The following is a 24,947-nucleotide window of genomic DNA, read 5'->3' as shown; positions in this document are numbered from 1 at the left end:
TATCCTTTTTATACAACTTTAAAATTCAAAAATGAAGTTTTTCAGTTATACTAATTTTATTTCGTTATATATATATATATATGTATATTCATTTTTATTAAATTTTTAAAACTATTCTGCAGCAATTATTTACATTGTATTAGTACTGCATTCATATACAGAGTGATGCTATTAGCTACACTTTGTGTATGTGTGGGCCTGTTATTACTTCTATGTAATTAAGAGTACATCTTTAAATATAGACGGATAAAATGCAAAATATTATCAGGTTACGATGTTTCAAATAAAAATTTTGAGTCTCTATTAATCTTTATTTAATTATTTATTTATAGGTGGCATTATTTATTTTCAAAAAGAAATAATTCTTGTAAATTTGCACACAGAAAACTTTTCTTAAAAAGCCAATAATGTGTATTTAGAAAAGCATTCATATTAAACTGTATAATTCAATGCATCTGTTTATCAATAAATGCTTTGCTTTCCGTTAATATTTCAGAATCTTACAAATGATTCATTCATAATTTTAAATAAAAAAATAAGTCATATGATATGGTCTAAAAAATTATTATATTTTTATGAGAAATTCTTATAAAAAGCTTGCAGAATAACAAAACGTGATGATGATTTTGGTTTATATAATATAATTACCGTTCGATGTTTTAACTGGATTTTAATAAGCAAACGTTTTCGTATAATTTAATGAGGGTCGTGGTGGCCTGGTGGTAAGGTCCCGGCTTGTGAGCCGTAGGGTTTCAGGTTCGAGACGCCATTCCACCGAAGAACCGACGTGTAAGGGGGTCTGTTGCACGATAAATCCGTCAGGACCAAACGTCCTCCCATTGGTGTGGTGTGGAGAGGGGGCGCCAACTCATGCGTCGTCCTTGTTATTTGACCGAGGTTCAAAATGACGAGGTCCATCCCAAAATAGCCCTAGTGTTGCTTTAAACGAGACGTTAATATAGCTAGCTAACTAACTAACTCGCATAATTTAATTTATTTTTTTCTCCATTTTCTTTGAAAATATCTTTTAAAGCTCTTTTCTTTCAAATGGCATTAAAAATTGAAAATCTGGGCTTCTTTTGTTTGCAGGTAAAACTGTGGAATTCTGTGTGCAGAGCGAATATGATATCGACGAGACTCTGTCCCTGATGTCTCGCAGCAGCTCTGTAGCCTCTATTAGCAGCTTTGACCAGCAGTCTTTCCATGAGGATGAGAGTTTTGCTTCAGATGATCTCAGGTCAGAACAAACAATATATTTCATTTCGTTCGTCTCAGTTGCATGAAATAAGAATTGTCTCAAACTGTTAGAGAAAAAAAAAAAAAATCTGGATTCTGTAATTGTATCGACTGGTATGATGTCCGATTCTGCCTGAAACGAAACTTCAACCGTGAATTTGTGACAGAAATCTTTATTTATGAGTACAAGAATTCTCAAAATCGTTAAGTTAATTGTTCAAAATCGCTGAGCTAACTTGACTCAATGTAATTTAGGTGATCAATCAACCAACCGTGTTAGAGTCAAAGTTAGACAATAATTGCAACTGCTGACAATAATTTTGATTGATAAATATTTTGCTGCCAAAAGTTTTATGCAATTTAATTAAATTAACAAAGATTAAAAGACTGCAGAAATAGAGACTAAATATTAACTATTTCCAATGTTGAGAGTGGGTAATAATATTTTTACATAAAATTCCGCTAAAGTCGTCGGGTTCGATGCAGTGGATGTATGATGACACAATCAACAGACTTCAATAAAAAAATTATGATGTTTATTAACAAGAAGAAACGAATACACATACGAAAATACGGAACCGAAACATATACAAGCAATACACAGCTGAATTTAAAATAAACAATAGCCCACAAGTAGCTAATCGGTAGTAAACAATCACAACAAGTCACAAAGCGGCCACAGAGAACTCGGCAGGAAGAAAGAATTCTCGTAGCTAATCACTATACTCTCTCCAAACGCCTACAATTCTCCACTGTCTCCTCGCTTTAGCTGTACTGTTCTCCACTGTCTCCTCGCTTTAGCTTTACTGTTCTCTATTGTCTCCTCGCTTTAGCTTTATTGAACTGCCTACTCATAACTGTACGACTGGCTACTCAACACACGACTCGATGCTGCTTCAATTCTTGTCTCCAAGACTAGGTGCATGACTCATTTCAAATCATTTCTAATAAATTGTCTTTGTAAGTTAACGATGAGAAATCAAATTATTTTTTGTGGATCTTTCCCTCATTATGTAATTTATGATTTGAATATTTCATGCACCGTAATTATAATGTTGTGTCTAAGTGTTGCATTATATTTTCAGTCACAGGACGAGCGGTATTGAGTCACCGAGCGAGTTGTCCGATTCGCCCTGCCAGACTGCACCCACAAGTCCTCTGGGGTCCTCCAATTACATCTCATTGTGCGGTGACGTATCTGACAATGTTCAGATACGTTCATCTGCTGCTAATGATAGGACGGATCCAAGTGACAGGGAACCGATTAAAGACGAGGTATGTTTATAATCCTCTTCATGAAAAGTTGTTTCTTAATTCACTGCTTGAATTAGCCTTGAAAATGAACTAAAATGTTAGCCTACAGTAATGGTAGCTTCTCTTACTCAAACTGGAAGCGACACGGTTTCTGAATTTCACCTCCGAAATGATACAAAATTTCGAAACGAAACATTGTTCTCTCTCTGTTAAACAAGAGCCGAATACAACTTCAGAAAATGATCAAATAATTCTAATGACTAAAGATGGCGCCAGTCTTGCCAGGCATATTTGGAAGTTGACAATAACTCGCTTAGTCCTGACAGGGAAAAAGCTCAGATTTTTGAATATGATAGAAGCAAGTATCTCAAACCTAGATCCATCAGAAAACCAGACGACAATTACAAGTTTGATAAATTTATAGTATACTTAGACAATTTTTCTTCTCTTCTATTTTCCCCTGCATTCTCTAAACATTTAGAGAAGGGGAAATTTTTGATTTTATTCTATGTAATAAATTCAAAAATAAAAATACCTAAAGAAAACAGCTTCATTTTAATTTTGACAAAACTACGAGGATTATAGATAAGAAATAAGTTTGACATTTCGACAGAAAAAAAAAAAAGTTCGTAAAATTTTAAAAACTGATAAAAAATTATAAGAAATATTGAAAATGAAACTAGCGACATAAGAATGTTTATTTATTTTTTTAATTTTAAAAGATGCACAGGTATATTTATATGATAATACTTTTGAAATTATGGCAAGAGAAAACAAAACAAAACAAAACAAAAAAAACTCTCTACTTCACCCCTTTTGAGACGTAGGTTTTTTAATAGCACGATTAGTTTTTCCTGGTGATAAAGCACATGCAAGCGAAGTTTCGTTCGAACTGTCAAAAGATTTGGAATCGTACAAATTCAAACAAACACTCTATTACATATAGATATTTTAAATTCACTTACGAAAATCAACATTATTTCATTTCCAATTTTATAAGATTTCCTTTATATGAAATAAAAAAAAGTGATTTTTTTTTTTTTGCGTATATTTGTGGTAGAAAAAGCTTTTGTCCAAATATTTGGAAATGGAGATACGATTATACGATTGTAAATTAACTTACAAGAAAAAAATAATTATTCGATTTCCGATTTTAGGGCATTTCTCTTGTACAAAACCAAAAAAAAAAAAAAAAAAAAAAATCCGTTTTTTTTTTTTTTTCCCCTTCGCCTTTATGGTTGAGAAACTTCAGGTGGTTCATTTTCTTTTAGCTCGCTAAAAATATTTAACATTCGAATTTTTGCATTTTATAGAGATTGTGTTACAATTTATGCAAATCTATAAAACATGATGTTATTATAAAAAGGTACGTATGCAATTGATTGACATTTGTATTTTATCACCTGTGAGTTAAAAAATTTTTACCTTTATTCCAAATTAATTATTTTGATAACGCAATATAATAGCGATAGATAAACTTACGGAAAAATATGTTATCTATTTTAAACAAAGTATATCTGAAATATCTTTCCGGAAATCACCGTTTCGGGAGGAAATTTACCCTCCATAGAAAAGGGGGATATCATAAGACGTCTGCATGCTCAAGATGTCGCCAAATTGTTTACATTTTTTATCGCCAAATACACCTGCTGCTAATCGCTGCACGGCTGTCTGGTAAACCTTGTGTGTAGCGATATGCGGAATAATGTGTTCTTTATGGCGTACTAATACTTGCAATTGTTTGGGATTTATAAGTAAACAATTTTTACAGTTGAAGCTTTTGTTCTAACATTCAGTTTATACTTTAAACTAAACTAAAATAATCTGAAGAAAAAAAAGAAGAAATATTTTATAAGGCAAATATAAATAAACGGATAGCATAAATAATTAACCCGATGGTAATTTAAAGAAAAGGGATTAATTTCACTTACAGTAAAAGATTTATTGATATTATAAGAAGTAAAAAATACTGAAGTAATTACTTCTTTAGGAATAAATTAGTGTCATAGAAATTATTATTTTAATTGCATGAACATTTATTATTACATGAAACTACCAATACATGAAAAATAAACAATTTTGTTATTATGTATATTGAACTTTTATTGATATTTACTTTAATAATATGATTTCAAAATGGAATCTTATACTAAAACAAAGGTACAAAACCGAATTATACATCTCAAAGAATGAGAGAGAAATAGGAATTATTTACTAAAGCGGATGCTTAGAACTGTGACACTACACTTACAATGAAGCGAATGGGAATCCTACTCTGGCGATTTATCGTTCGTTTTATTTACTACTTCGCAATAGGATCGTAGCGGCAATCCATAACTTAAATATATATCTTATATTTAACGGTGTGTTACTTTTCTCACATCCTTGTTTGCCTTTCTATTTCAACAATCAAATTTTTTACACTTAATAATTATTTGTTGAAGAAAAAATTAATCTAACGTTCGCAGGTTGTTTCTTAAAATTTCTTTAAGAACAGTTTTTATTTAATAATTCATATCACCTGAAAAACTAGCTTTCTCTACAGAAATTAATTTCACATTTTATTAAGTTAATTTACAATTAATTTAAATTCAATTGCAAAATGTTATTTTATTCATAGAAAAAGGAATGCACACAACTAGAATCATAATACATTTTATTTTCAGATAAACAAAGAATTGTTTGTGTTTTTTCTGTCACTTTTTGTGTAAATTTGCATTCATATAAACAAAATGAAAGTAAAATGTTATCAATAACAATTAATTATAGTACCCAATAAATTTTTATAAAGTCCCTATAAAAATAATTATTTAAATTGATGCTATCAGTTGAAAATACTTAATATTAAAACCTTCATGTTTATCTGCTTTGCTCTTTTTTGCAATTTCTAGCTTTTATTTCCTCTTCTTTAAAACTAGATCCCTTCTGCCTTATATAATTATTTAAAAATTAAGCATAAAAAAACAACTTTTTACTTCATAGAATTTTACAGATAACTTTCATCATATACTCCATTATTGTCACTTTTCTCCTAAAAACTTTCTACTTTACTGTTGTCACATAAGAATTTTATTCTTCTGAAAAATTATATACAGTACAAGTAATTATTTTTCTTTCATAATGAGCTTTATGAAATTCAGATTTATATTCATTGCATATATTAAAAAAAGGTATTTGAAATATGTTTTAATGTTAAATAAACTGTTAAAATGTATAATAATACTAGCAATAATCACTTAAGGTGAAAAGAAAATTTTCCTTTATCGAAACTTTTTAAAATGTGTCATCTGCACACTCAATTTCTTTTATTTAACTTTTATAAATATTTACAGGAAGTATACTTAATTTTTTTAAAATAGAATAATTACAGTATTCTTCTTCAAAATAGGGAGGGTTTCTTTTCAATTTCAACTATTTATTGTACCATTTTATATTGAGAAAAAAGCATTTGAAGAGCTATAATCTTTTTCAACATTGGATAGTTTAAAAATATCTAAAGACTTGCTGGAAATCAAAGCTGTAACAGAGATTATATTAAAAAAATTTTTTACCCATTCAAAAAGTTAATGTGTTGATATTTCATATTGGTAACTTGATAATTGGCAATAGCAGCTAAACAGCCTTCCTAATTCAGCCATTTGAAATTTACATCAAAGAATGCAATTCATATTAAAGTTCTTTTTGCAACATAACAAAATTTCTATCATAACTTTTGTAGTTAAAACCAAAGCAGTCTTTATTTCCTTCATAAATGTCATCTTAGAACATTGGTTTGTTCTCAGTCATCAACCATTTAAAAAATTTCTTTTAAAATATCAATTTTATTTATTTTTTAACAGCATGGTTTTTGATTCTTGTTTAACATTTGTTTTGATACCTGTGTATCAGCCTTTTGCAAACTTTTAATTAAACTGCATTCATGCCACAGTCGAACTTTAGGCTTAACTGCATATTATATAGCAAGCATAATTAACACAGCATTTTTAGCAATTAATCATTGGCTGAATAAACATAAAATCATGGTTGATGCTTTCCTTTTTGTGAATAATTGTTAATATATAAATATCTTTTTGTACATTTTGGTGCATCTTACATTAATTGTTTGCCACCATATAATAATAATTTTTAAAAACAAAAAGTATCTTTAGAATGAAGTAAATTTATTCTCCTTCCTTATTCAACAATAGTTTCTGTAAATAAACATAACACCAGCTGAACATTTTGCTTTGCTATATTTGATGAAGCAAGAGTTTTGAAACTTAACCTAAAAACATACGTTACTAAGTTATTGCATTCTACAAGTCTCTAAAATTTGAAACATTTTTAAGTCAGTCATATTGTAAATGCATGAACTAAATCAAATTACATAGCAGAAACAGCCATATATATATATTATTTAATTATTTATTTCTAATACATTTTGGGCAAATAAATTGTGTCTACTAAAAAAAAAAAAAGTAACAATTTATTAACTGAATGAGAATAACAATATGGCAATTCCTGTGAATCAGTAACATATTCAACTGCTTTTATATTAACAGTACTATATTATCAGTAATAATACTAATAATAATACCAGTAATAGTACCATTTTGGGATCTTTTTTTAAAAATTTTTTTTATAGTTTGTAATCTAAATTTTTTAAAATATATATGTAATAGTCAATAATAACTGCTACTAAGTTAATAATGATTTTCTAAATAAATTCATGTGGAATATTCCCCGATAGGTACTGGAAGAGCAGGTTCGTCTTTTTATTGGAATGCAATAATTTTAATCATAAAAACTTGGGCCTATATATGCCTGTTATACACCACCCTTATATTCAAAATATTCTTTTATGAGAAATCCATCAAGTATCAGAGTGACAATCATCTTTTTCCTGCAAATATTTACATTTTCTTTTAAGTGCAAGCACAAAACAACAACAAAAAAATGAATCCAGTTGTTCTTATTGTGGCTTGTACTATATTTTGTACACAAATTATTTATTATACTTGATTGAGACAGAACAAAATATCCATTTTATCTCAAAATCTATGAGTAGATTGTGTTATGGTGTATAGCAAAGATGAAAATAACATAATATCGGAAAAATAATTGCGAACACGCTTAGTATTTCCAAAATAAAAATAACAGCTTGTGAGGTAATCTCAGAAGTGTTGTTCATAGAGCTTTTTAAAAAATCATATAATATTCAATATCTTTTATGCAAGTTTTCCTTTTAAATCACACTTGGAATTTTGAAAATGATCTAAAACTTCTTTAATTATGCCCAAATTGTTTATAACAAGTGGAAATAAAAAACAATCTTTAGATTTTTTAAACTTTGAAGAATTATTAAAAAAATAACTTTAATTAGGCATATTGTTTAACATTTAACATTTTGTCTAAACATTTAAAAATTATTTCATTTTTCTATTCAATTTTAAGCCAGTCTTCAGATTAAAAATTGTGAATCGTCAATAAAAAAACTTGAAAAGTCTATTTTTTCCTAATTTCACATTTTTTTCCTTTTTTTGAAAGAAGATATTTATAGCCACTTTCCAACTTTTCTTTATTATTTTTTTTTTCACTTGTTACTCTGTTCATCAAATTTTCTCTAGAATGAAAAACATTTGACAGGAAGTGGGGAAACCTGAGGTACAAGCCTAGAAGAAAAAGTGTGAAATTACTTAAAAAAAAAAAAAAAAAGTAATTATAATGATTTAACAAGTTTTTAGTTAAATGTTTTGCTACAAAATATTTATTTTATTACTATTTATCTGAAAGTTAAGAAATAGGCAATAACTCAAAATAAAAAGAAAATAATAAATATTAAGTTCTGGAAATATATTAATTTAAAAGTATTAGTTCATTACCATACTAGAAATGTTCCTAAAATGATTATTGATACTACCATCCAGTAATACAATTTTTTAAAATTTTTAATATTTTTTAATATTATATTTATTTGTAAATAACATTGTGTATAACAAGTATATACTTAAGATAATAAGGAAAAAAATTATGTCTCTAATTATTATGATTGAATATCAGTTTTGTAAATAACTTGATTAATTTATTTTTCAAAAAAAAAAATCGATTTTTAAAACCTAAATATGCATTTAATTTACATAGCTTTCCAAAACTTATCTTCTTTCACATAATATTCTGTGTATATATATATATATATATATGTAATGATATTTTAAACTCCAAAGTTTTATCTTAATTTAGCCCATATCAAAGTCCTTCTAAAATATTCTCTTATTTCCGGTTCCCATTCCACTTTTTCTATTTAATTAATTTAATAGAAGCTTTGTAAAATGCTTTAGTCAGCAGTTCCCACGTTCCAAGTGAAAGAATAAAAATTGCTGATCTAAACAAATTTTTTTTAAAAGATCCCTGTATTTCCCTTGCTTGTGATTGACATGTGTCAGAAATCCCTATCAGAATCTTAATAGTATATTAGCAGTATGAAAAAATATTTTCCCTATCAATATCTCATGTTATATAAGACCAGGGATAATTTATTTGTGTCTTCTCTTGCCTAACCTATTGCTGTGAGTGGACATGCTTTGTTCGAGTATCTTTTAAATAAATTATGCCTTCCCAGGATGGATTAAAGTGAATTTAAAAAATCGATTTTTAAATTCAATTGGAAAAGTTCCTTTTCCATCTTCAAAACTGCCTTCTCTGATTCAAAAATTATTATGCTTACATATATATATAATGCCCAAATGTATTATGAATAGTACATTCATTCTCACATAAGTCATGCTGATTTTACACTTACAAGAGCATACTAATGATAAATCAAAGATAACACTAAAATGCTTAATAAGATTTTTGTGATAAATGACAGTAAACATGAAAATTTATGTATTATCTGCATATTTGCAATTAATCCCCAAAGATATCATGTTTATTGTAACCAGTTATTGAATACTAAACATGTCATGTTAGTTTATTGATTATATTCACCAAGTTTATGAGGTTAATATACTAGCATCATTTTTTTTAAATTTACCTTTTATACTTGATACCTTATCTCTCTTGCTGTTAAAAAATCTTAGAGATGCTCTCTACAGAACCTACATATGCAAAATAAAAATGTGCCATCTTCTTCAGATTTTTGAAAATCAAAAATGTAAGAAATAAAATCTAGAGACACATCACCAAAACAAATTTTAAACATTGTGAATAAATAAAATTGCGTGGGATGTAACAATAACACACACACACACACACAAAAAGTTATTCAGCTCTAGAAAACATCAGAAAAGAATTTGGTACTGTTGTGTATAAGCAACTGAGTTGCAAACAAATATGTCTAAAAATAAATAATTTCAAATTTTTTGCAGCAAAAAGTGAGTTAACTAAAATTTGAACAAAAGAAATTGGATTAGCCTTGCCAGATTTAATTGAAATGAAATAATATCTCTTGATAGTCAAAATTGAGGCTCTTCTAATTTTTTTGGAACATTGTAATGAAAATTAGAGATTCAAGATTATTATCAAGTTACCGAAGTTGCATTATTTGGGGGCAATTTCTTGCCAAATGCAACCCTGTCCATTTTTTGATAGAAACACTAAAAGTCATTCGTTATCAATTTTTTGTTGTCATCCAAAATTGGGAGCTTTTAGATGGTGGACACAACTTTGTCAAGGCTGTGAGAAACTGGAAGTATTCTTAATTGAATTACATATTTGGTTTTTTAAATAGTTACTTTTACAACTGGAAAACACAACATAGACTTAACATCTTTGTTTAGATAAATTTTGTAATATGTGTAAATACCACACAATTTTTTCCCCCTCGATTATGGTAGCATTAAGCATAATAGCTGCAGGAGGTGTGTTGGTATTTTCAAGAATATAAAAAATGTAATGTATGACATTAAATAATTAAGAAAATATTTTCTAAGGAAAAAACGAAATTTATGTGGAAAATATATTGCATTCAGAGTGTGACAATGCTACTACATCTAAAACATAACTGAAATTATAGAATACTGAAATATTAAATAAGTGTTAAGATTTAATGCATTAAAATAGAAGGGATTGGGAAACTGTAGAAAAAAATTATGAATCCGACCTGAAAACTTTTTCAAGGGTCATCTTCTGGCAAGAATTCAAACCAGGGATGTTTTCCTATGAGGGGCATCACTTTCGTTCATGGATTCCTCCTTCGCGACCCGAAAATCCCCAAAAATTGGGTTTTGGAAAAGAAAAATTAGTATATACAATACAAAAACACTAACTTCTGCCATTATGAAAGTCATATAATTATAAATTTTATAAAAGGAATATTTTTAAAAAATAAATTCAATCGAACATAGAAAATACAAAGTTAAATATAAAAACGGCAAAAAACCGTTTTTAAGAAATTTGAATATACATCTAGTTAAATAAGAAATAAAAAAACAAATTAGAAAAAACACCAAAAAATTTTTTAATTCAAAAACCGTATTGCAAATTATACTTACAAATTGAAATTAACCATCCTCTAAACAGATATGCACAAAAACCGAAAGTTTATATTTCATACCCTTGAACACTAGGTTAAGTACAACCTCCAATTTGAATGAAAGTTCCCGCGTTTTTGATTATTCCCTGTTTAAAACATATCATTACGTAATTCAATTTGAGCAATATTAACGCCATCTATTGGGGTAAAATGAAGTCCAAGAAAAAAAAACAATGAAAAATCTAGAAAGCATATTTTTAGTTGTGAAATTCTGTTTAAAAAATAAATATGTTCTTTTTTTATTAATCTCTTTACAGTACAATAATTTTTAGGAAAAACGTTAAAATAAAAATCTTTAAGAAGATTATTTATTGTTCAATATAAGAAATTCTATTATTAGATTTTTTAAAAAATTCTATTAAATTGTGAAAAAATTAAGGTTTTCAAAATTTTTAAGTTCAGATACAAATGAAAATTAATTAATTTAAAGTCTTCCTATCAAAATGTTTTCGTTTGAAATTTATATTTTTATATCCAAATAGGTACATTTCCCCTGGTTTGGTATTTTTGGTCTCATTTAATTTTAATTTTTTTGGATAACATTAAAATATAAAGTCAAAGCTATGCATGTTTAACTAAAGTAAATCATCATTGTATTTAAAAGTAATTTTTTAATAAAATTTCATTATTTTTCTTTCATAAAAATGTGGAAAAATATAAGCTAATCTCTTGGAAAAAAACTGTTCCATAGGAATTCCTTTCATTTGTTTATAAAGATTGTAACCATTAAAAAGATAATACTCTGAAATATTAAATTCACATGATTCTAACCAATTAATTTTAATAATAAAATATTCGTAATAATAGTACGAACATTTTTTTATTTTTTATGTGGTAATTTAATATACAAATTTTCAAAATCATAAGTATTGAATTTATTAACATTACTATCTTTCAGAAATACAAAAATTTCTTTTTTTTACTATTAATTCCAAATTTATCATCTTTTTAAATTTTATTCAGGATAATTTTTAAATATTTAGCTATCCTCATTTTTAATTTTCTTCGAAATTTTTAAATATTTAAAAGAATGTTTTCTCATGTACTAATTTCTCAGTACTACAAGTGTCAATTCTAAACTTTAATGATTTTTTTATTGAATTTAACTGTTGATTAATAAATATGGATAATTTAAAAAGCAAATCTGGTATTTTCAGCCTGTATATAAATTAATCCAAACAGTGATAACATCCTTTGGTATTATAAATCCCCATAACTCCATCAACCAACCAAGACATCAGAAGTTTCATTTTGTATCACGTTTTATTAAAACAAAACAGTAGTAGCGTGTGTGAGCATGATGGACGAATTCATTATTTTATGCAGGTAAGCAAGGTTGTGAGAAATCTAAATTAGGTTTTGATCATCCATAGCTGTATTGTGGCAAGATGCTGTATTGGAGTTTATTGCTTGAAAACCGTTATCGGAATTTTAACATTTCCATTTAACTTGTGAGTCAATAAATAAATTTAAAGCCTTTGTACAGCATTTGTATCATGTAAAAATTTGGTTGTTAAAATATTCTTATTGTTTACTACATTTTTTTAATGATCCCTGTAAACTCGAATGATAAAATCAATGGCAGATTTCTAATTAGGCAGATAAGGCGACTGCTTAAGGCAGTTGAGCTAAGAGGGTAGGGGACAGAGATTTAAAAAAAAAAATGTTTTTTAGCTGAATGCCAGATAAATCAACACGTAAAGAATACAAATTCTTTGAATTATAAAATATCAATATTACAATGTGTGCTTTCAATGAATTATTTAATTGTTGAATAATTCATTGAAAGCATTAATTAAAATATAATTATTTACTTAATTATAATGGATTGAATATCAATCATTCATTAACTCTTTAGGAATTTTTTTTTCTGGACGACAAATTCCGCAACTATTTTTAATGTTGTAATTCTTTCAAGTTTATAATTTCTTTCCTATTTATAATAACAATTTAATACTTTTATTTGCTAGGAAAGAAATCATTAAGTAATAAATATGATGAATTTTTTGAAAATTAGAATTATTAGAAGAATTTTATTACTTTAGTCATTTTATTCGTGATATGCCTATTAAAAAAAAATGAAATAAATGATATCACATTTTCTCAAAATTAATAAATTAAAAAATTTAATAAATTATTAACTGTTGATTAAATTAAAAATATGCTAAAATGGAATATTAAACTGACTAGTATTAAAGAGGAGCTACATAATATATGCCACCTTGGACTACAAAAGGCCTTAATCCGACACTGTGTAAAATAGATTTTACTCTTTTAGACCTTTTAAAAAAAGACAAGTGTATACTCAATTTTGTGGGCCACTATATAGACAAATATAAATTTCATTCTCAATATAAATAAACATTTCAAATTCGCTATCTCTTTTGATTAATATAAAAGTTCAATAAGCTACAATAAATATAAGAAAATATGTTTATCATAGTATCACTCTGATGACAAATTCTTCAATTTGATATATTCAATTTTTTTAAAGAATTTAATAATGAGCTTGGTTGGATATTTTCATACTACAGTTGTGAATATGAGATTTTTATACTTCTTTTTTTTATTTAGTATGCATGCAAGTTTAATTATATGTGTGTGTATTTTTTTTAAAATTTCAATTCTTTATACACGGTTCTTATTAATTACAATACCACACTATTTTCTCATTTCTTATACTTATACATGTCATTCTTCCAGGCCTACTATAGTTACTATTTTATGTTTTAAATTTCAAAACTGCTTTATCATATTACTTAAACAGTTCAATCAAAATGTTTTTTCTATATTATATTATACAAAAATAGTATATTATACAGTAAGGCATTATTTAAGGCATTACTTATAATAATCAGTATATAAAAATTCATTTATTCTAGGTATCATATCAATAATCACCTACCCCTTCTTGTAGAATCTCAAAAATACTATTACCCTGTGCATTTTTTATAGTTGAAACCATGATGGAGCCTCACATCTCCAACCATTATTTCGGTTTCGTCAATTTTTACGCTGTATGAAATCTCGTGATGTTTAGTGACGCAACAACATAAAAAATAAAATGCGCAACAACATTGTTGCAGTATTTTCATGATATTGTACAGCATTCAAAATATCGAACAATATCGTGCTGATATCGAAATTTTCTTATAATTACGATAATATTTTAATAGGCTTGTGTCTTTAATGATTACCTATACCGAATGCTTTTCCTCATTTTTGAAAGAAATCTCAAAAGCATTGGTGCATAGCATGCTCTTAATAGGAAAAAAACCGCAGCAGAATTCACCAGCTACAAATACTTTACTGATTTCGTCAATTTTTATATCATATAAAAGCTGTACCTCTAGGTATATCTCCAGTATACTTCACTACCTGTCAGTTTCGAGAGATATCGCAAAATAAAATTAAAAAGTCCTTATCCTGAACTACAGAGCCGATTTCACCAATTGTTTTCGCCATTTTGCGCATAATCAATCAATTAGAATTATCTTTATTTATTGTGGAAATAAAGTCTCTTTTATTTTGATAAAATGTAAATGTATCAAATTTGTCACATGACTGATTACAGAGCTGGTTGCTGAAGGCCGCTAATTGTGTTAATAATTTCTATTTTTACAGGTAATGGAATGCAAAAGTGATCATCCCATGGAAGGAAGCGCTACTGCAAATGTTTGCCCTCCGCCAAAACGATTAGAGACCCATGTCCATGACACCCAAGCTCCTCCTCCATGTAATCCTCCAGTAGTGCAGATGGAAGTATGTGCGAACCGTGTCTCCAGAAGCAGTTCGTCAAGCTCCTTTAGCGTTGAAGATATTTCACCTTCAGAACGAGTGATTCTGGAAGAATGCATCAGGGCGGGGATGCCCATAGCTCCACCTTCTTACGAGTTACTGGGTGATGTTTCCGCTCGAAGACTGGTCCCTCCCAAAGAGAATGAATACGAAATAGAAGAAAAGGGGAAAGAGGATGAGAGGAAAGCTGAAAAGAGCCGACTGTTTAGAATCCCAGAGTCTCCTGGAACTGCCGACGAGAAGACCTGTACAAGAAAAGTGATGCTGGATCAAATGGGTAACAGAAGATGTGAAAAGTTCCAGCAAAGCAAGTTTAAAGTCGCTCCAGAAGTTCCAAACCAATTGGGATTTCTCATGAGAAGTGACGTCCGAGATACTGAAATCTCCGTGCAGCCCAAGGGGGCTAAGTCATCGGCAAGTACAGAAAGTTCGACAAATCATGAAAGCCAAGTCAAAGCGTTAGTTAACAAAATAGAACAAATTGAGCTCCGTGAACCTTCAAAAGTTGGAGAAGTATCTATTAAAGAAACGGAGAAAAACACAATTGTGGAATCAGGGCCTGCACAGGAAAAGGAATCAGAGAGCCAAACTGCATCTGTGCAAGACGAGACAACGGTTATTGTTGAGGATCATGCGGAACCCAAAGAAGAATTATCTATTGAGAAGATGACAAAAGAATCCACTTCTTTTCAGGACGATGTAGATTTGTTGGAAAAAGATATTGATTGTAGTGAATCGGAGGAGATTATGCTGACTTCGAGTATGCTTGGAGAAGCTCGAGGCATTGCTGAGGCTTTGCTGCTGGGAGGTAGTACTGAAGACATGACAGTTAGTACTCTTAGCTGCTTATCGGACATCGACAACGCAAGACCACCTTCAGTCATGGCTGAACTAGGCTGTCTGAGTCTTGAAGACAGTCTGAAGGGACCCCAGCTTCTAGGCAAACAGTTGGCTTCATGTAAGAAATCCTTACTAAGAGAACTACAGATGGGCCGTCTGGGTTCTTCCTCCAATAATGAATCCCCTGAAAATTTGAGTCTTAGAAGCAGTTGTACTTCAGACCTTCTGGCCAACGTGAATCCTCCATCTCTTATGGATAATATATCCTTAACTGCAAGCACAGGAAGCCTTGACAGCGATTCAGAGGTCGAGGACAGAAGATGCAAAGAGAGGGACAGTCTGTCGGAACGGATGCACGAAGCCGCCGCTTTGGCTCAGCTCTACACCAAAGAACTGTCTGCTATTACAGGTGAAGGTGGAGCTGACCCAGCAGATAATCATAAAAGAATATCAATTCCGAGTGCAGTACAGGAAGTTACTGTTGCGGATGTGACTGACATTGGATGTGATACCATTGGGTCAGATACAGAAGTAGAAGAGGATCTCCCCTGTGATGACGAGGAGACACTTAAAGCAAACCTCACTAGGGACGAAGCCAGTTCCGAGAATTTGACTTTCACGCTAACGGATGAACCACCGCTTATGCATCCTTGCATGACTTCTGATGAGTTCCGGGCTTTGCAAGAGAACGCAGATCGCATCCTTAGTACCCTCAGGGACGTTGAGGTGTCAGATGATGAAGAGTACGAAGGAGGTCACAGCGGAGATCTCTTAGAAGACGAAACCATGTCCCTTGTTTCCAATGAATCAGATGAAGAGTACCCATCTCCAAGAACTGATCATATACTGTCTCCTTCATGCAATGGAATGGTGGGGTTACCTCAGCCTCACGGCATTTCCACGAAATCTCGAAAGTTAGCTATGCCTCAAGTTAAGAAATCCATTGCAATGAAGGATCCGAGACTGGAACAGAATGAAGCAGGGGGACCGTTTGATACTCGAACTTTCACACGCAAGCGATCCAGCGTACCCAAAGAGATGGTGCCGACCGTACAGCCCACTCTTAAGAGTCCCTCTGAGGTTCCGGTCCCCACCTTCCCAAAGCCTGTTCAAAGCAAGATCGCCAGTGTGTGGAAGGGACGCTCCAAAAGTGCAGATGTTAGCAGAAACTCAAAATTAAAGATAGCACCTCCTGCAAGTCCATTGCTCAAGAATGAAGACAGGTACGGATATTTATGAAAGATAAACATGCTTTTCAACCACTTTTGTCTCAATTGTGTATAGGAATTGAGAAAGCCAGTGATAAATTCAAATATAACAACTGTAATCTACATGAATACCATATATATGTTTAAAATAATATGCAAAAGATAATAATCTGCCCCCATTTCGTCAATTTTTGTTTCGTTTGAAAGTTTATAACCTGTTTATAAGTCATCAAGTTCACCCATTTCTTCTATTTATAAGAAATATTACATAAATATTAATTCACTGAATTTTCCATGTGAGAATTATTTTAACTCTTTCTAAGGCCGAGGGAAGTATGCTTTCCACCAAATTTATCAATCTTTGTATGAAATGATGTAGGTTGGCATAAGTTCTGACAAATGTTTTTAGAAAGACAGAAACTTAGGTGCTTCAGTTCTTTATCTCACACAAAATGATGTGTCTTGGTTTGTCACTTAATTATTAATGAACCAAATTAATTAATGAATCAAATTAAATTTATCTAATAAGCTAAATGAATCCATTTTCTTATTCTAATTTCAAGCCTAAAAATATTTTAACATAATATGACTAGAAAAAACTGGTCCTTTAAAGGGTTAACAGAGTCTCACACTTACTGTACCGATGTCGACGCTTTTTTTTAAATGAAAGCTTGTGACCCCGAGGTATATCATTAATGCTCTCTTGACCACCAATGTCCTCCATTTTCGACAGATTTGACAAAATAAAGCTTTCCCTGAGTCTCTAATCACAACAATTTTATTGATTTCTCCAATTAATTCGGCAACTTTGCAAGCGTAGATTATCAGAATGCTTTGTATTTATTTTACAAACATAATTTTTTTTTTCTTGTATACTTACTAGTATAGAAAAAAAATATTGAAATCGTCAAAAACATTCGAATTCCAGATTTTGACAAATTTCCACGTTTTAGAACTCACTAAGTTCGAAAACCCCCTTTTAGCAAAATTTCCGTCTGTCTGTCTGCGACAAAGATAACTCAAACTAACTTTGACGAAATGAAATTTGATATACAGTACGAAATCCAGTAAAAATGTTAAATACACTCCAAAGGTTAATATTTCGTAAATATTGTATGCTAGTGCCATGCAAGAGATTCTTTGGGGTAATATCTTTATTAGAAAGTATGCGAGAAAATTATAGGAAGATCATTTCCTCTGGTTCTAAGATATAATTCGTCAAAATTGATCCACATGACTAAAATAATGCTTTTAAAATGGTGGACGAGCAGTTTGTTGCATATATATAACCAGGGTGTATATATTGTTACGAATTCCAACTAATCCCATTTCTGACACCAAATGTTACGAAATTTCCGTTTGGATAGTTCGTTTGTTTGGTTCGTTTGGATAGTGGGAGTTATATGGTGTGGAGAACGCTCAATCAGCAAGCGGCAGTAGAAAAAAACAACGACGTTTATTTACACGAAGACACATAGGACAGCACAAAGACGACAACTATATACAGCATAGAAGACGATTATCTTCAGCCGAGACGTGCAGCATACAACAAGACTCTACTGCAGACAGTAGCGCACAGCTTAGTTCAGCACTAGCTTGACTCCGTCGCTGCTCTGCTAATCCCTAGAAGACCAGTTCTTCACCTTCGATTCCGACCACTCTTCACCGTCGATCCCCACTACTCCACTCTGTCACTTCCGACTACGACCACCCAATTCAGGACGACCCCCCCGGCAGTTGCAGCTCCTTTTATAGGTCTCAGGAGGCGGGGCTAGAAGCCTCTCAACCAATCAGGAACGTTCGAGGCGTATCTCGGTTCCTACTGGACGGGTCGGGAAAATTCTCGATGTTTCGGGTATAATCTATTTTGGCGCCAAAGTCGCCAAATTCGTCACCAAGTCGCCAAATGGTCACCAAGTTTGTCGCCAAGCTCCGGGACCTCCTATGGAACCAACTATGCTGGGAAGCAGCATCACAGATTCGTAACAATATCTATATAAAGAAATTTCAATTGAATGAATAAAATAAATAGAAATGTGGAAGTTAAGTGTTCATATATTCATGCGGTATTTAAATGCTCTATCATCTGAGTTTGAATGTGACTCCTCTAATAGTGAATTTCGCAAATTAGAGATTTCATCCCAAAAATTACGGGCAAAGATTAAAAAGAAAAAAGTTAATTGCAAATGTATAAAATGTCTCTCTTTTTTTTTTTTTTTTTTTTTTTTTTGCAAATAATCTTTTAAAGGCACAACAATTTCGTTAAAAAAAAATTTAAAACTTTCTGCCTACGATTAGAATTTCAGACACACATTCTATTAGTTTTTGCCTTATTGCGAAACCATTCAAAAGCATTATTTTATGTTTTTTTCTTTTTCAGTTTCTTACTGTTGTTGAATATTCTAATAAAAATGTTATTTTTAACATTCAATTTGCATCCGTCTTAAAATCTTACATTTCTTCGTTCATTTCGGAGCTTCATTTACTGACGGTATTGAAAAGGATTGCGTTACAGGACTTCTAAATAAGATTTCCAACATTTTATGCTAAATAAATGATAATCTGCACTTTTACAATTGGAGAATTTTTTCTGTTTCTCATCATATTTGAAATAAAATTTTGACATCCAAGATTCGTTGGTAAAGCCCATACGAACATTCTCTAATGATAATGCCAGGCGACTTTACCATAGACATCAATCATTCCTACAACTCAGAATTCATCCATTCGATCGAAGTATAAAAATATAACTATGCATGCACATTGTATAGATTGGATTGATGATATTTTGCAAAGCTTTATAATATAAAATATTAAGAAGGAAAACAGTAAAAATGTGATAGCCACATGATTTTAAACGTTATTTATTTATTGAACTGTAAACACAAGACAACTTCCTCTTATTTATTTATTTTCTTGTCAAAATAGAGAAGGATTGAATTCTATGTAGGCCTATATTACTACAAGTTTAGAAAGCGCCTTTTCTCTTCTTCTGAACTTCCAAAATGAACCCTTTCGAGACAGGAAGCCTCTAACCCAGACGCACGAACTGGACGGAGCGTACGCGAAAGAAATCATCCCACAAAACGGGAATTTTTTATAGCTAAGCCTAAATTTGAAAAAAAAATCACAAAAAATAAAGTTTAAATCCTAACGTCCCCATTTTTTTCTACCTTTTTAGATTATTAGTTCATTCATAATATGAGCTCATTCCTCCTCTTAAAAAAATCTTGGTTTTTTTTCTTTCTTCTTTTTTTGCTATAATAAACCGAAACAAAGGCTTTCCGTAATAAAAAGAGAAGTGCACAAAATGTATCCGAAAACTATGTAAAAAAAAAGAAAGAACGGAATTGACGATAAAACCCAAAAAAACTAGTTACGGCTACACAGTAATAACAAAGAAAAAAAAGGAAATGAAAAGAATTTGGTGGTGATTAGAAACGATTCTATCAAATGGAAAGTTATACAACCCCAGCTTTGTTTGTTTACATTACTCTAACCCCCTCCCCGGTAACTGCTTATGAGTAAAGTTCCAAAGGCTGAATATGAGCAAACTGAAAAGCAGGATACTAAAATTATATTTATTTCAAAAGTAATGGACACAGGGAGCCATCTAGTGGCGTTTAAAAATTACTCCAGTTTAAAATGCACATTTGCATCACCGTTCCATGAGTTCGATTTCCAGGAATGCACGAGTGGTAACGCCCGGCTGTGAGGGACGTTCGCTGGTGACGCATATATGACACACCCGTCGCGAAAGGGTTTTAAATATTTTTATTTATTTATTTATTTTCATTTAATTTTTATGCAAGTAGTTTTTACGAAACAAGTATTCTAATAAACAAATTTAATTGTGATTCCCCTACAAAAGAGTTTATATCATTATTTTGTGTAAATACTTATACCAATTCTCAAAAAAGAAAAAGAAAATTAAACTAAAAGGTATTCTTCAAAAGGGAAGATAAAACTATAAAATTTCTTTCGTTGGAAATGCTGAATCAATAAACCAACGTTAAACAAAATGCAAATATATAAACATGAAAAAAAAAAAAATCCTAAGATTAATGCTCTGAAATTTGACTGATACTTGATTTTATAGTTTGAATAAGTTCAAGTACACGGATCGCGAGATTAAATGAAATTATTTTTTAAATATTGTAGAAATTAAATGATTACAAAGCTTCACTCTCTTCCAAAGTTACGTAGCCCTTAGGCAAATATCTACTTTCCCTAATTGATGATACGAATTTGAACAAATGTGGTATATAATTATCAAAATATTTATCATATTATATTAAATTCTTTATGAATATGAAAATTTAGAGCCTGTGTCTAAGATTTGGGTTTTCCAGATTAAATCAGATAATTTTAAAATGACATAGCACTTAAACAGTAAGTAAATAGAAAGGTAAGTCATTAAATATCTGTATTCAGTTTTTATAGTTAATTAGAAAAAAAAGTACAAGGATTACAGGTGCATCATCTTTAAACATATTTTCTCCGCTTTTTAATGCACTTTAGGCACCATTGCTCAAGATTTCAGTTAATCATAGAAAAAGAGTTTATAGTTGGACACCAAGAAAACTGTGCTTTTTTCGTCATCTATTGATCGACGATAAGTTTTTACAGTCGAGCATCTTTAAATGGGCCAAATAGATGTTAATCCAGAGACGTAATCGGAATCTCAAAATGCTAATTCTAGGCAGTGTATAATACTCGAACATTTCAAAATTGATTTTTTTTACACATGTAAAAAAAATTATAATCCTTGGTAATTGATGCAAGGTTTGTTTTGAACTGCAGACCGCAACTAATCGAAAAGCATGTAATTAATTTTTTACCGCTTGTTCTATTTTCAAGAATTGGCCCTTCTAAATCTCAAAAAAAAAAAAAAAAAAAAAAAAAAACTACGTTTCATTTTTCTAGCTTGATTCTTGAATATCTTTTTGACTAGAGATTAGGGATGTTTACATTCTATGTACTGGCATTTGTGTTCCGGTTGGAAATGCCGAATCTATAAATACACTGTCATAAAAGTTTTTTTTTTTTTTTTTTATCTATCATGTGAGAACATGATGTTGTTTTGGTTTGGAATTTTTGAAGCCGCAAAATGCACGGGCAGAAAAGTGGCAGTTTGACTCATTTGATGCATCAATTGTTTTCTTTTAGGGTTATTAGAAAATAATAAGCAAGTTAGTCACATTTGGCGACTTATCACTAACAAAAAGTTACAACTTTGCGCGAATGTACGCCATGTACCCGCTTCTTTTGTCTGGCCAATAAAGGACAGGGTTGTAGGAAGTTATCGCCCTAAGAATTACAGGGAAGAAAATAGGAATAAATGTAAATGAACGAGAAAAAAAACTGGCCTCGAGAAAAAAACTTTCAAACTTCAAAAACTTTTCAAAAATTTGATTTTGAGATGGTCGAAAACCATCGCTTTTCATTTAGAAAAGCGATGGTTTTAGATTGCGAAATATGAGTCAAAGAGAAGATGATGTTTTTCTATCGGAATGATACCATGTGACTTAAAAAAATACTGTTCTTACATCATAACTTGAAATTTACGATATCAGATTTCAAGTTTTCTGGGTTTTTTTTCCCTTAAGCTTCACATTTATTTACATAATGGTTTAGTAGATACTAACATATTCTCATGATTGTTTCTGTGTTCTTTGCTATGTTGTTATGAGATCTTTCCCGCACAAACTTTATGAAAACTGAGCCTTTTAAGGATGATTTCAGATATTGAACTATGAACGATGTGCATATGGTTTGTCACTTCATTAACAGTCACTTGCCAATTATTTAGAGTTACTCAATGTAGCTGGATGTGAAGCCATTCATCCTCATCCATGCATTTTAGACCACTTTATAATTGTTCTGCTTCATATAAATTCTTAGGCTCTCGTATTTTGTTCGAAGTTTTCTATGGATTGCAGTTCCTGGTACATCTTCAGTTTAACGAAAACGGACGACGGAATTTTGTTTTTCTTTGATGGCAGATATATGCATGGCAAATAAAATGAATTGCTTGACTTTTACATTAAAATTATAATTTCTTCTTTTAATATTTTAAAATATATCAAATTTAATGTTTTACAATTAAGATTTAATAAAATATGTATTTTTCAGAGATTTAAAATTAAGATTGAAAAGAAAATTTTTTATTGCCGTATATTTAATTACATATGCATTGCTTTTAGGTCCACGCCGTCGCCAAAGTCTCCACTCAGCCGCAGCAACACATTTGAAAAACTCACAGACGGAGAAACTTCTCCATTGCCTACTATCCGCAGACCCAGTTCCTTGGCGTTGGCACAGAAAACTAATTCGCCAAGAAATGTCAAAGGGGCGTACTCTACAAAGGAAGACGCCTCGTCACAGAAACCAGCCTATGACAGACCTCGAACTGTTCCTCCTCCCAGAGCGGAAAACACCATCTTATCACCCTGTGGCAGCATTCCAAAATTGATGAACAAGGCACAAGGTTCTAGCATTCCAACTAGTCGGCGATCCATGATTCCGATGCCTTCAAAATTCGGGCAACCGGATAACTAGTTCTTCGCACTTACTTTGATTGTTCTGTTTCTAATTTATTTTGTGAATAGGATTGATCTAGTCTATGGAACTTTGTGCCTCAGAATTTGTTCGTATGTATTCAATCAAAAGAAAATGGATTTTTTTTCCAGGTATAGAGTTGGAAACTCTTGGCGGAAATTAATTTCGAATTGTTTCGAAACATGATATTTTGAAGATACTTTGACATATTTTAAGGAAAACTCAATATTTCTATTACTAATAGGCGACCGTTACAAGAAATCATTGGTGTATTCAGTGTAAAAGAAAGTGCAAAATCATTTTGATGTGTGTTTATCCTTTACCACGTGATCGTGATGTGTGACGCATATACAAGTCTTTTGTTCCTGTTGGTGAATCCTCATTCCTTAAAAAATAAACTCTTCCTCTAGACTATATATTCGAAAGAATAATTAGACTATTCTGAGGATGCTGCTTTATTCCCTACAAAAATTCCAAAGACTGCGAAAATCTTGAAATAGGAACTTATGGATACATTCAGATAGTACATTTTCTTATTTACAAAAGAAGAAAAATAATCTGAAACTGGATATGTATGACGATTGCAGCTTGTTGTGGAGCATTTGATAATTTTTTATGGTGCTTTGTAAGATTGGAATCGAATGTCTGATAATTTTCTTTTTGTGTTTCTGTCTATAATCAGTGGCAAATCAAACTGACAAGATCTCGAAAGTTATGCTAGAATCATCAATAGATACCTCCACGAGTGTTCCTACATGACTTAAAGATGAAAAAATAGAACGACTAAAACAAAATCAAATGTAATTTTTTGTTACTTAAAATAATATTAGTGTGGAAATTATATTCTTTTAAAGTATATCGATTACTTTAAATTCATTAAAGTCAAACTTAAAACTATACATGACATTGATTTCTTCATACTTTCAATTTGAATTGCCATTGGTTATAAAAATAGATATATAATTGCGACGGTGTTGAAATATTCTAATTTATCTTATCAGGAAATTATAAATTCTTAGGTGCTGATGCAATGTCGATTTCAAATTATGAGTGAAGAATTCCAAAACAAATTCTTAAAGTTGTTAAATTAAAAAATTTTAAGCTATCATTTTTTTGATGGGAAAAGTAATCCTTAACGATAATTTAAGGAGACTTAAAATTATCTTTGATGCTAATCTATTGCATTAAACTGCAGCAATTATTAAATTATTTTCTATTAATAATTATTTAATAGCTTTTTTATTTTGATAAATTTGTATTTTCTTCTTGGATAAAAATTTCATTAATGATATTTGTTTTAGAATAAAACAAAATTCAGTTTGGAGTTTGTCATTATGTTTTATATTTTCATTCCAAAGATAAACTCTAAAATTCTGAGGATTCTGTGTTATGAAAATTAAACAGTTGTATATAATTGCAGTTTATAATCACTCTAAAATGTAGAATTTGGTGCTTAAATTTTTTTAACAAACAAACTTAAGTGTTTTATTATGTGGATTGGGTAAATTTACTAGCAATTGACTTTACACTATATTTAA

At 30.5% G+C, this 24,947-nt stretch overlaps 1 protein-coding gene and 1 long non-coding RNA gene across 3 annotated transcripts in view; one reads left to right on the top strand and one right to left on the bottom strand.

The window, feature by feature from the left end:
* LOC129957007 (adenomatous polyposis coli protein-like) overlaps positions 1-24,694 on the top strand; it is a 126,274-nt gene extending 101,580 nt beyond the window's left edge. The window contains exons 11-14 of one of the 2 annotated variants that reach the window (XM_056069112.1): positions 1,090-1,237; positions 2,322-2,511; positions 14,627-16,863; positions 23,055-24,694. In XM_056069112.1, coding sequence (XP_055925087.1) covers positions 1,090-1,237; positions 2,322-2,511; positions 14,627-16,863; positions 23,055-23,409 — 2,930 coding nt within the window. In that variant the 3' untranslated portion in view covers positions 23,410-24,694. The remainder of the gene's footprint in view (positions 1-1,089; positions 1,238-2,321; positions 2,512-14,626; positions 16,864-23,054) is intronic. The other variant, XM_056069113.1, reaches the window with a different exon arrangement.
* On the bottom strand, positions 8,023-11,048 carry LOC129957008 (uncharacterized). The gene is made up of 3 exons (XR_008782717.1): positions 10,962-11,048; positions 10,571-10,661; positions 8,023-8,141 (listed from the first exon to the last, which is right to left on the bottom strand). It is a non-coding gene; the product is annotated as an uncharacterized LOC129957008 (long non-coding RNA).
* Positions 24,695-24,947: the final 253 nt, after the last annotated feature.

This window comes from Argiope bruennichi, chromosome 11, assembly GCF_947563725.1.
Source record: "Argiope bruennichi chromosome 11, qqArgBrue1.1, whole genome shotgun sequence".
NCBI classification, from domain to species: domain Eukaryota; kingdom Metazoa; phylum Arthropoda; class Arachnida; order Araneae; family Araneidae; genus Argiope; species Argiope bruennichi.
Note: the sequence above shows the minus strand (reverse complement) of the source record. Positions and strands in the feature narration are given on the sequence as shown.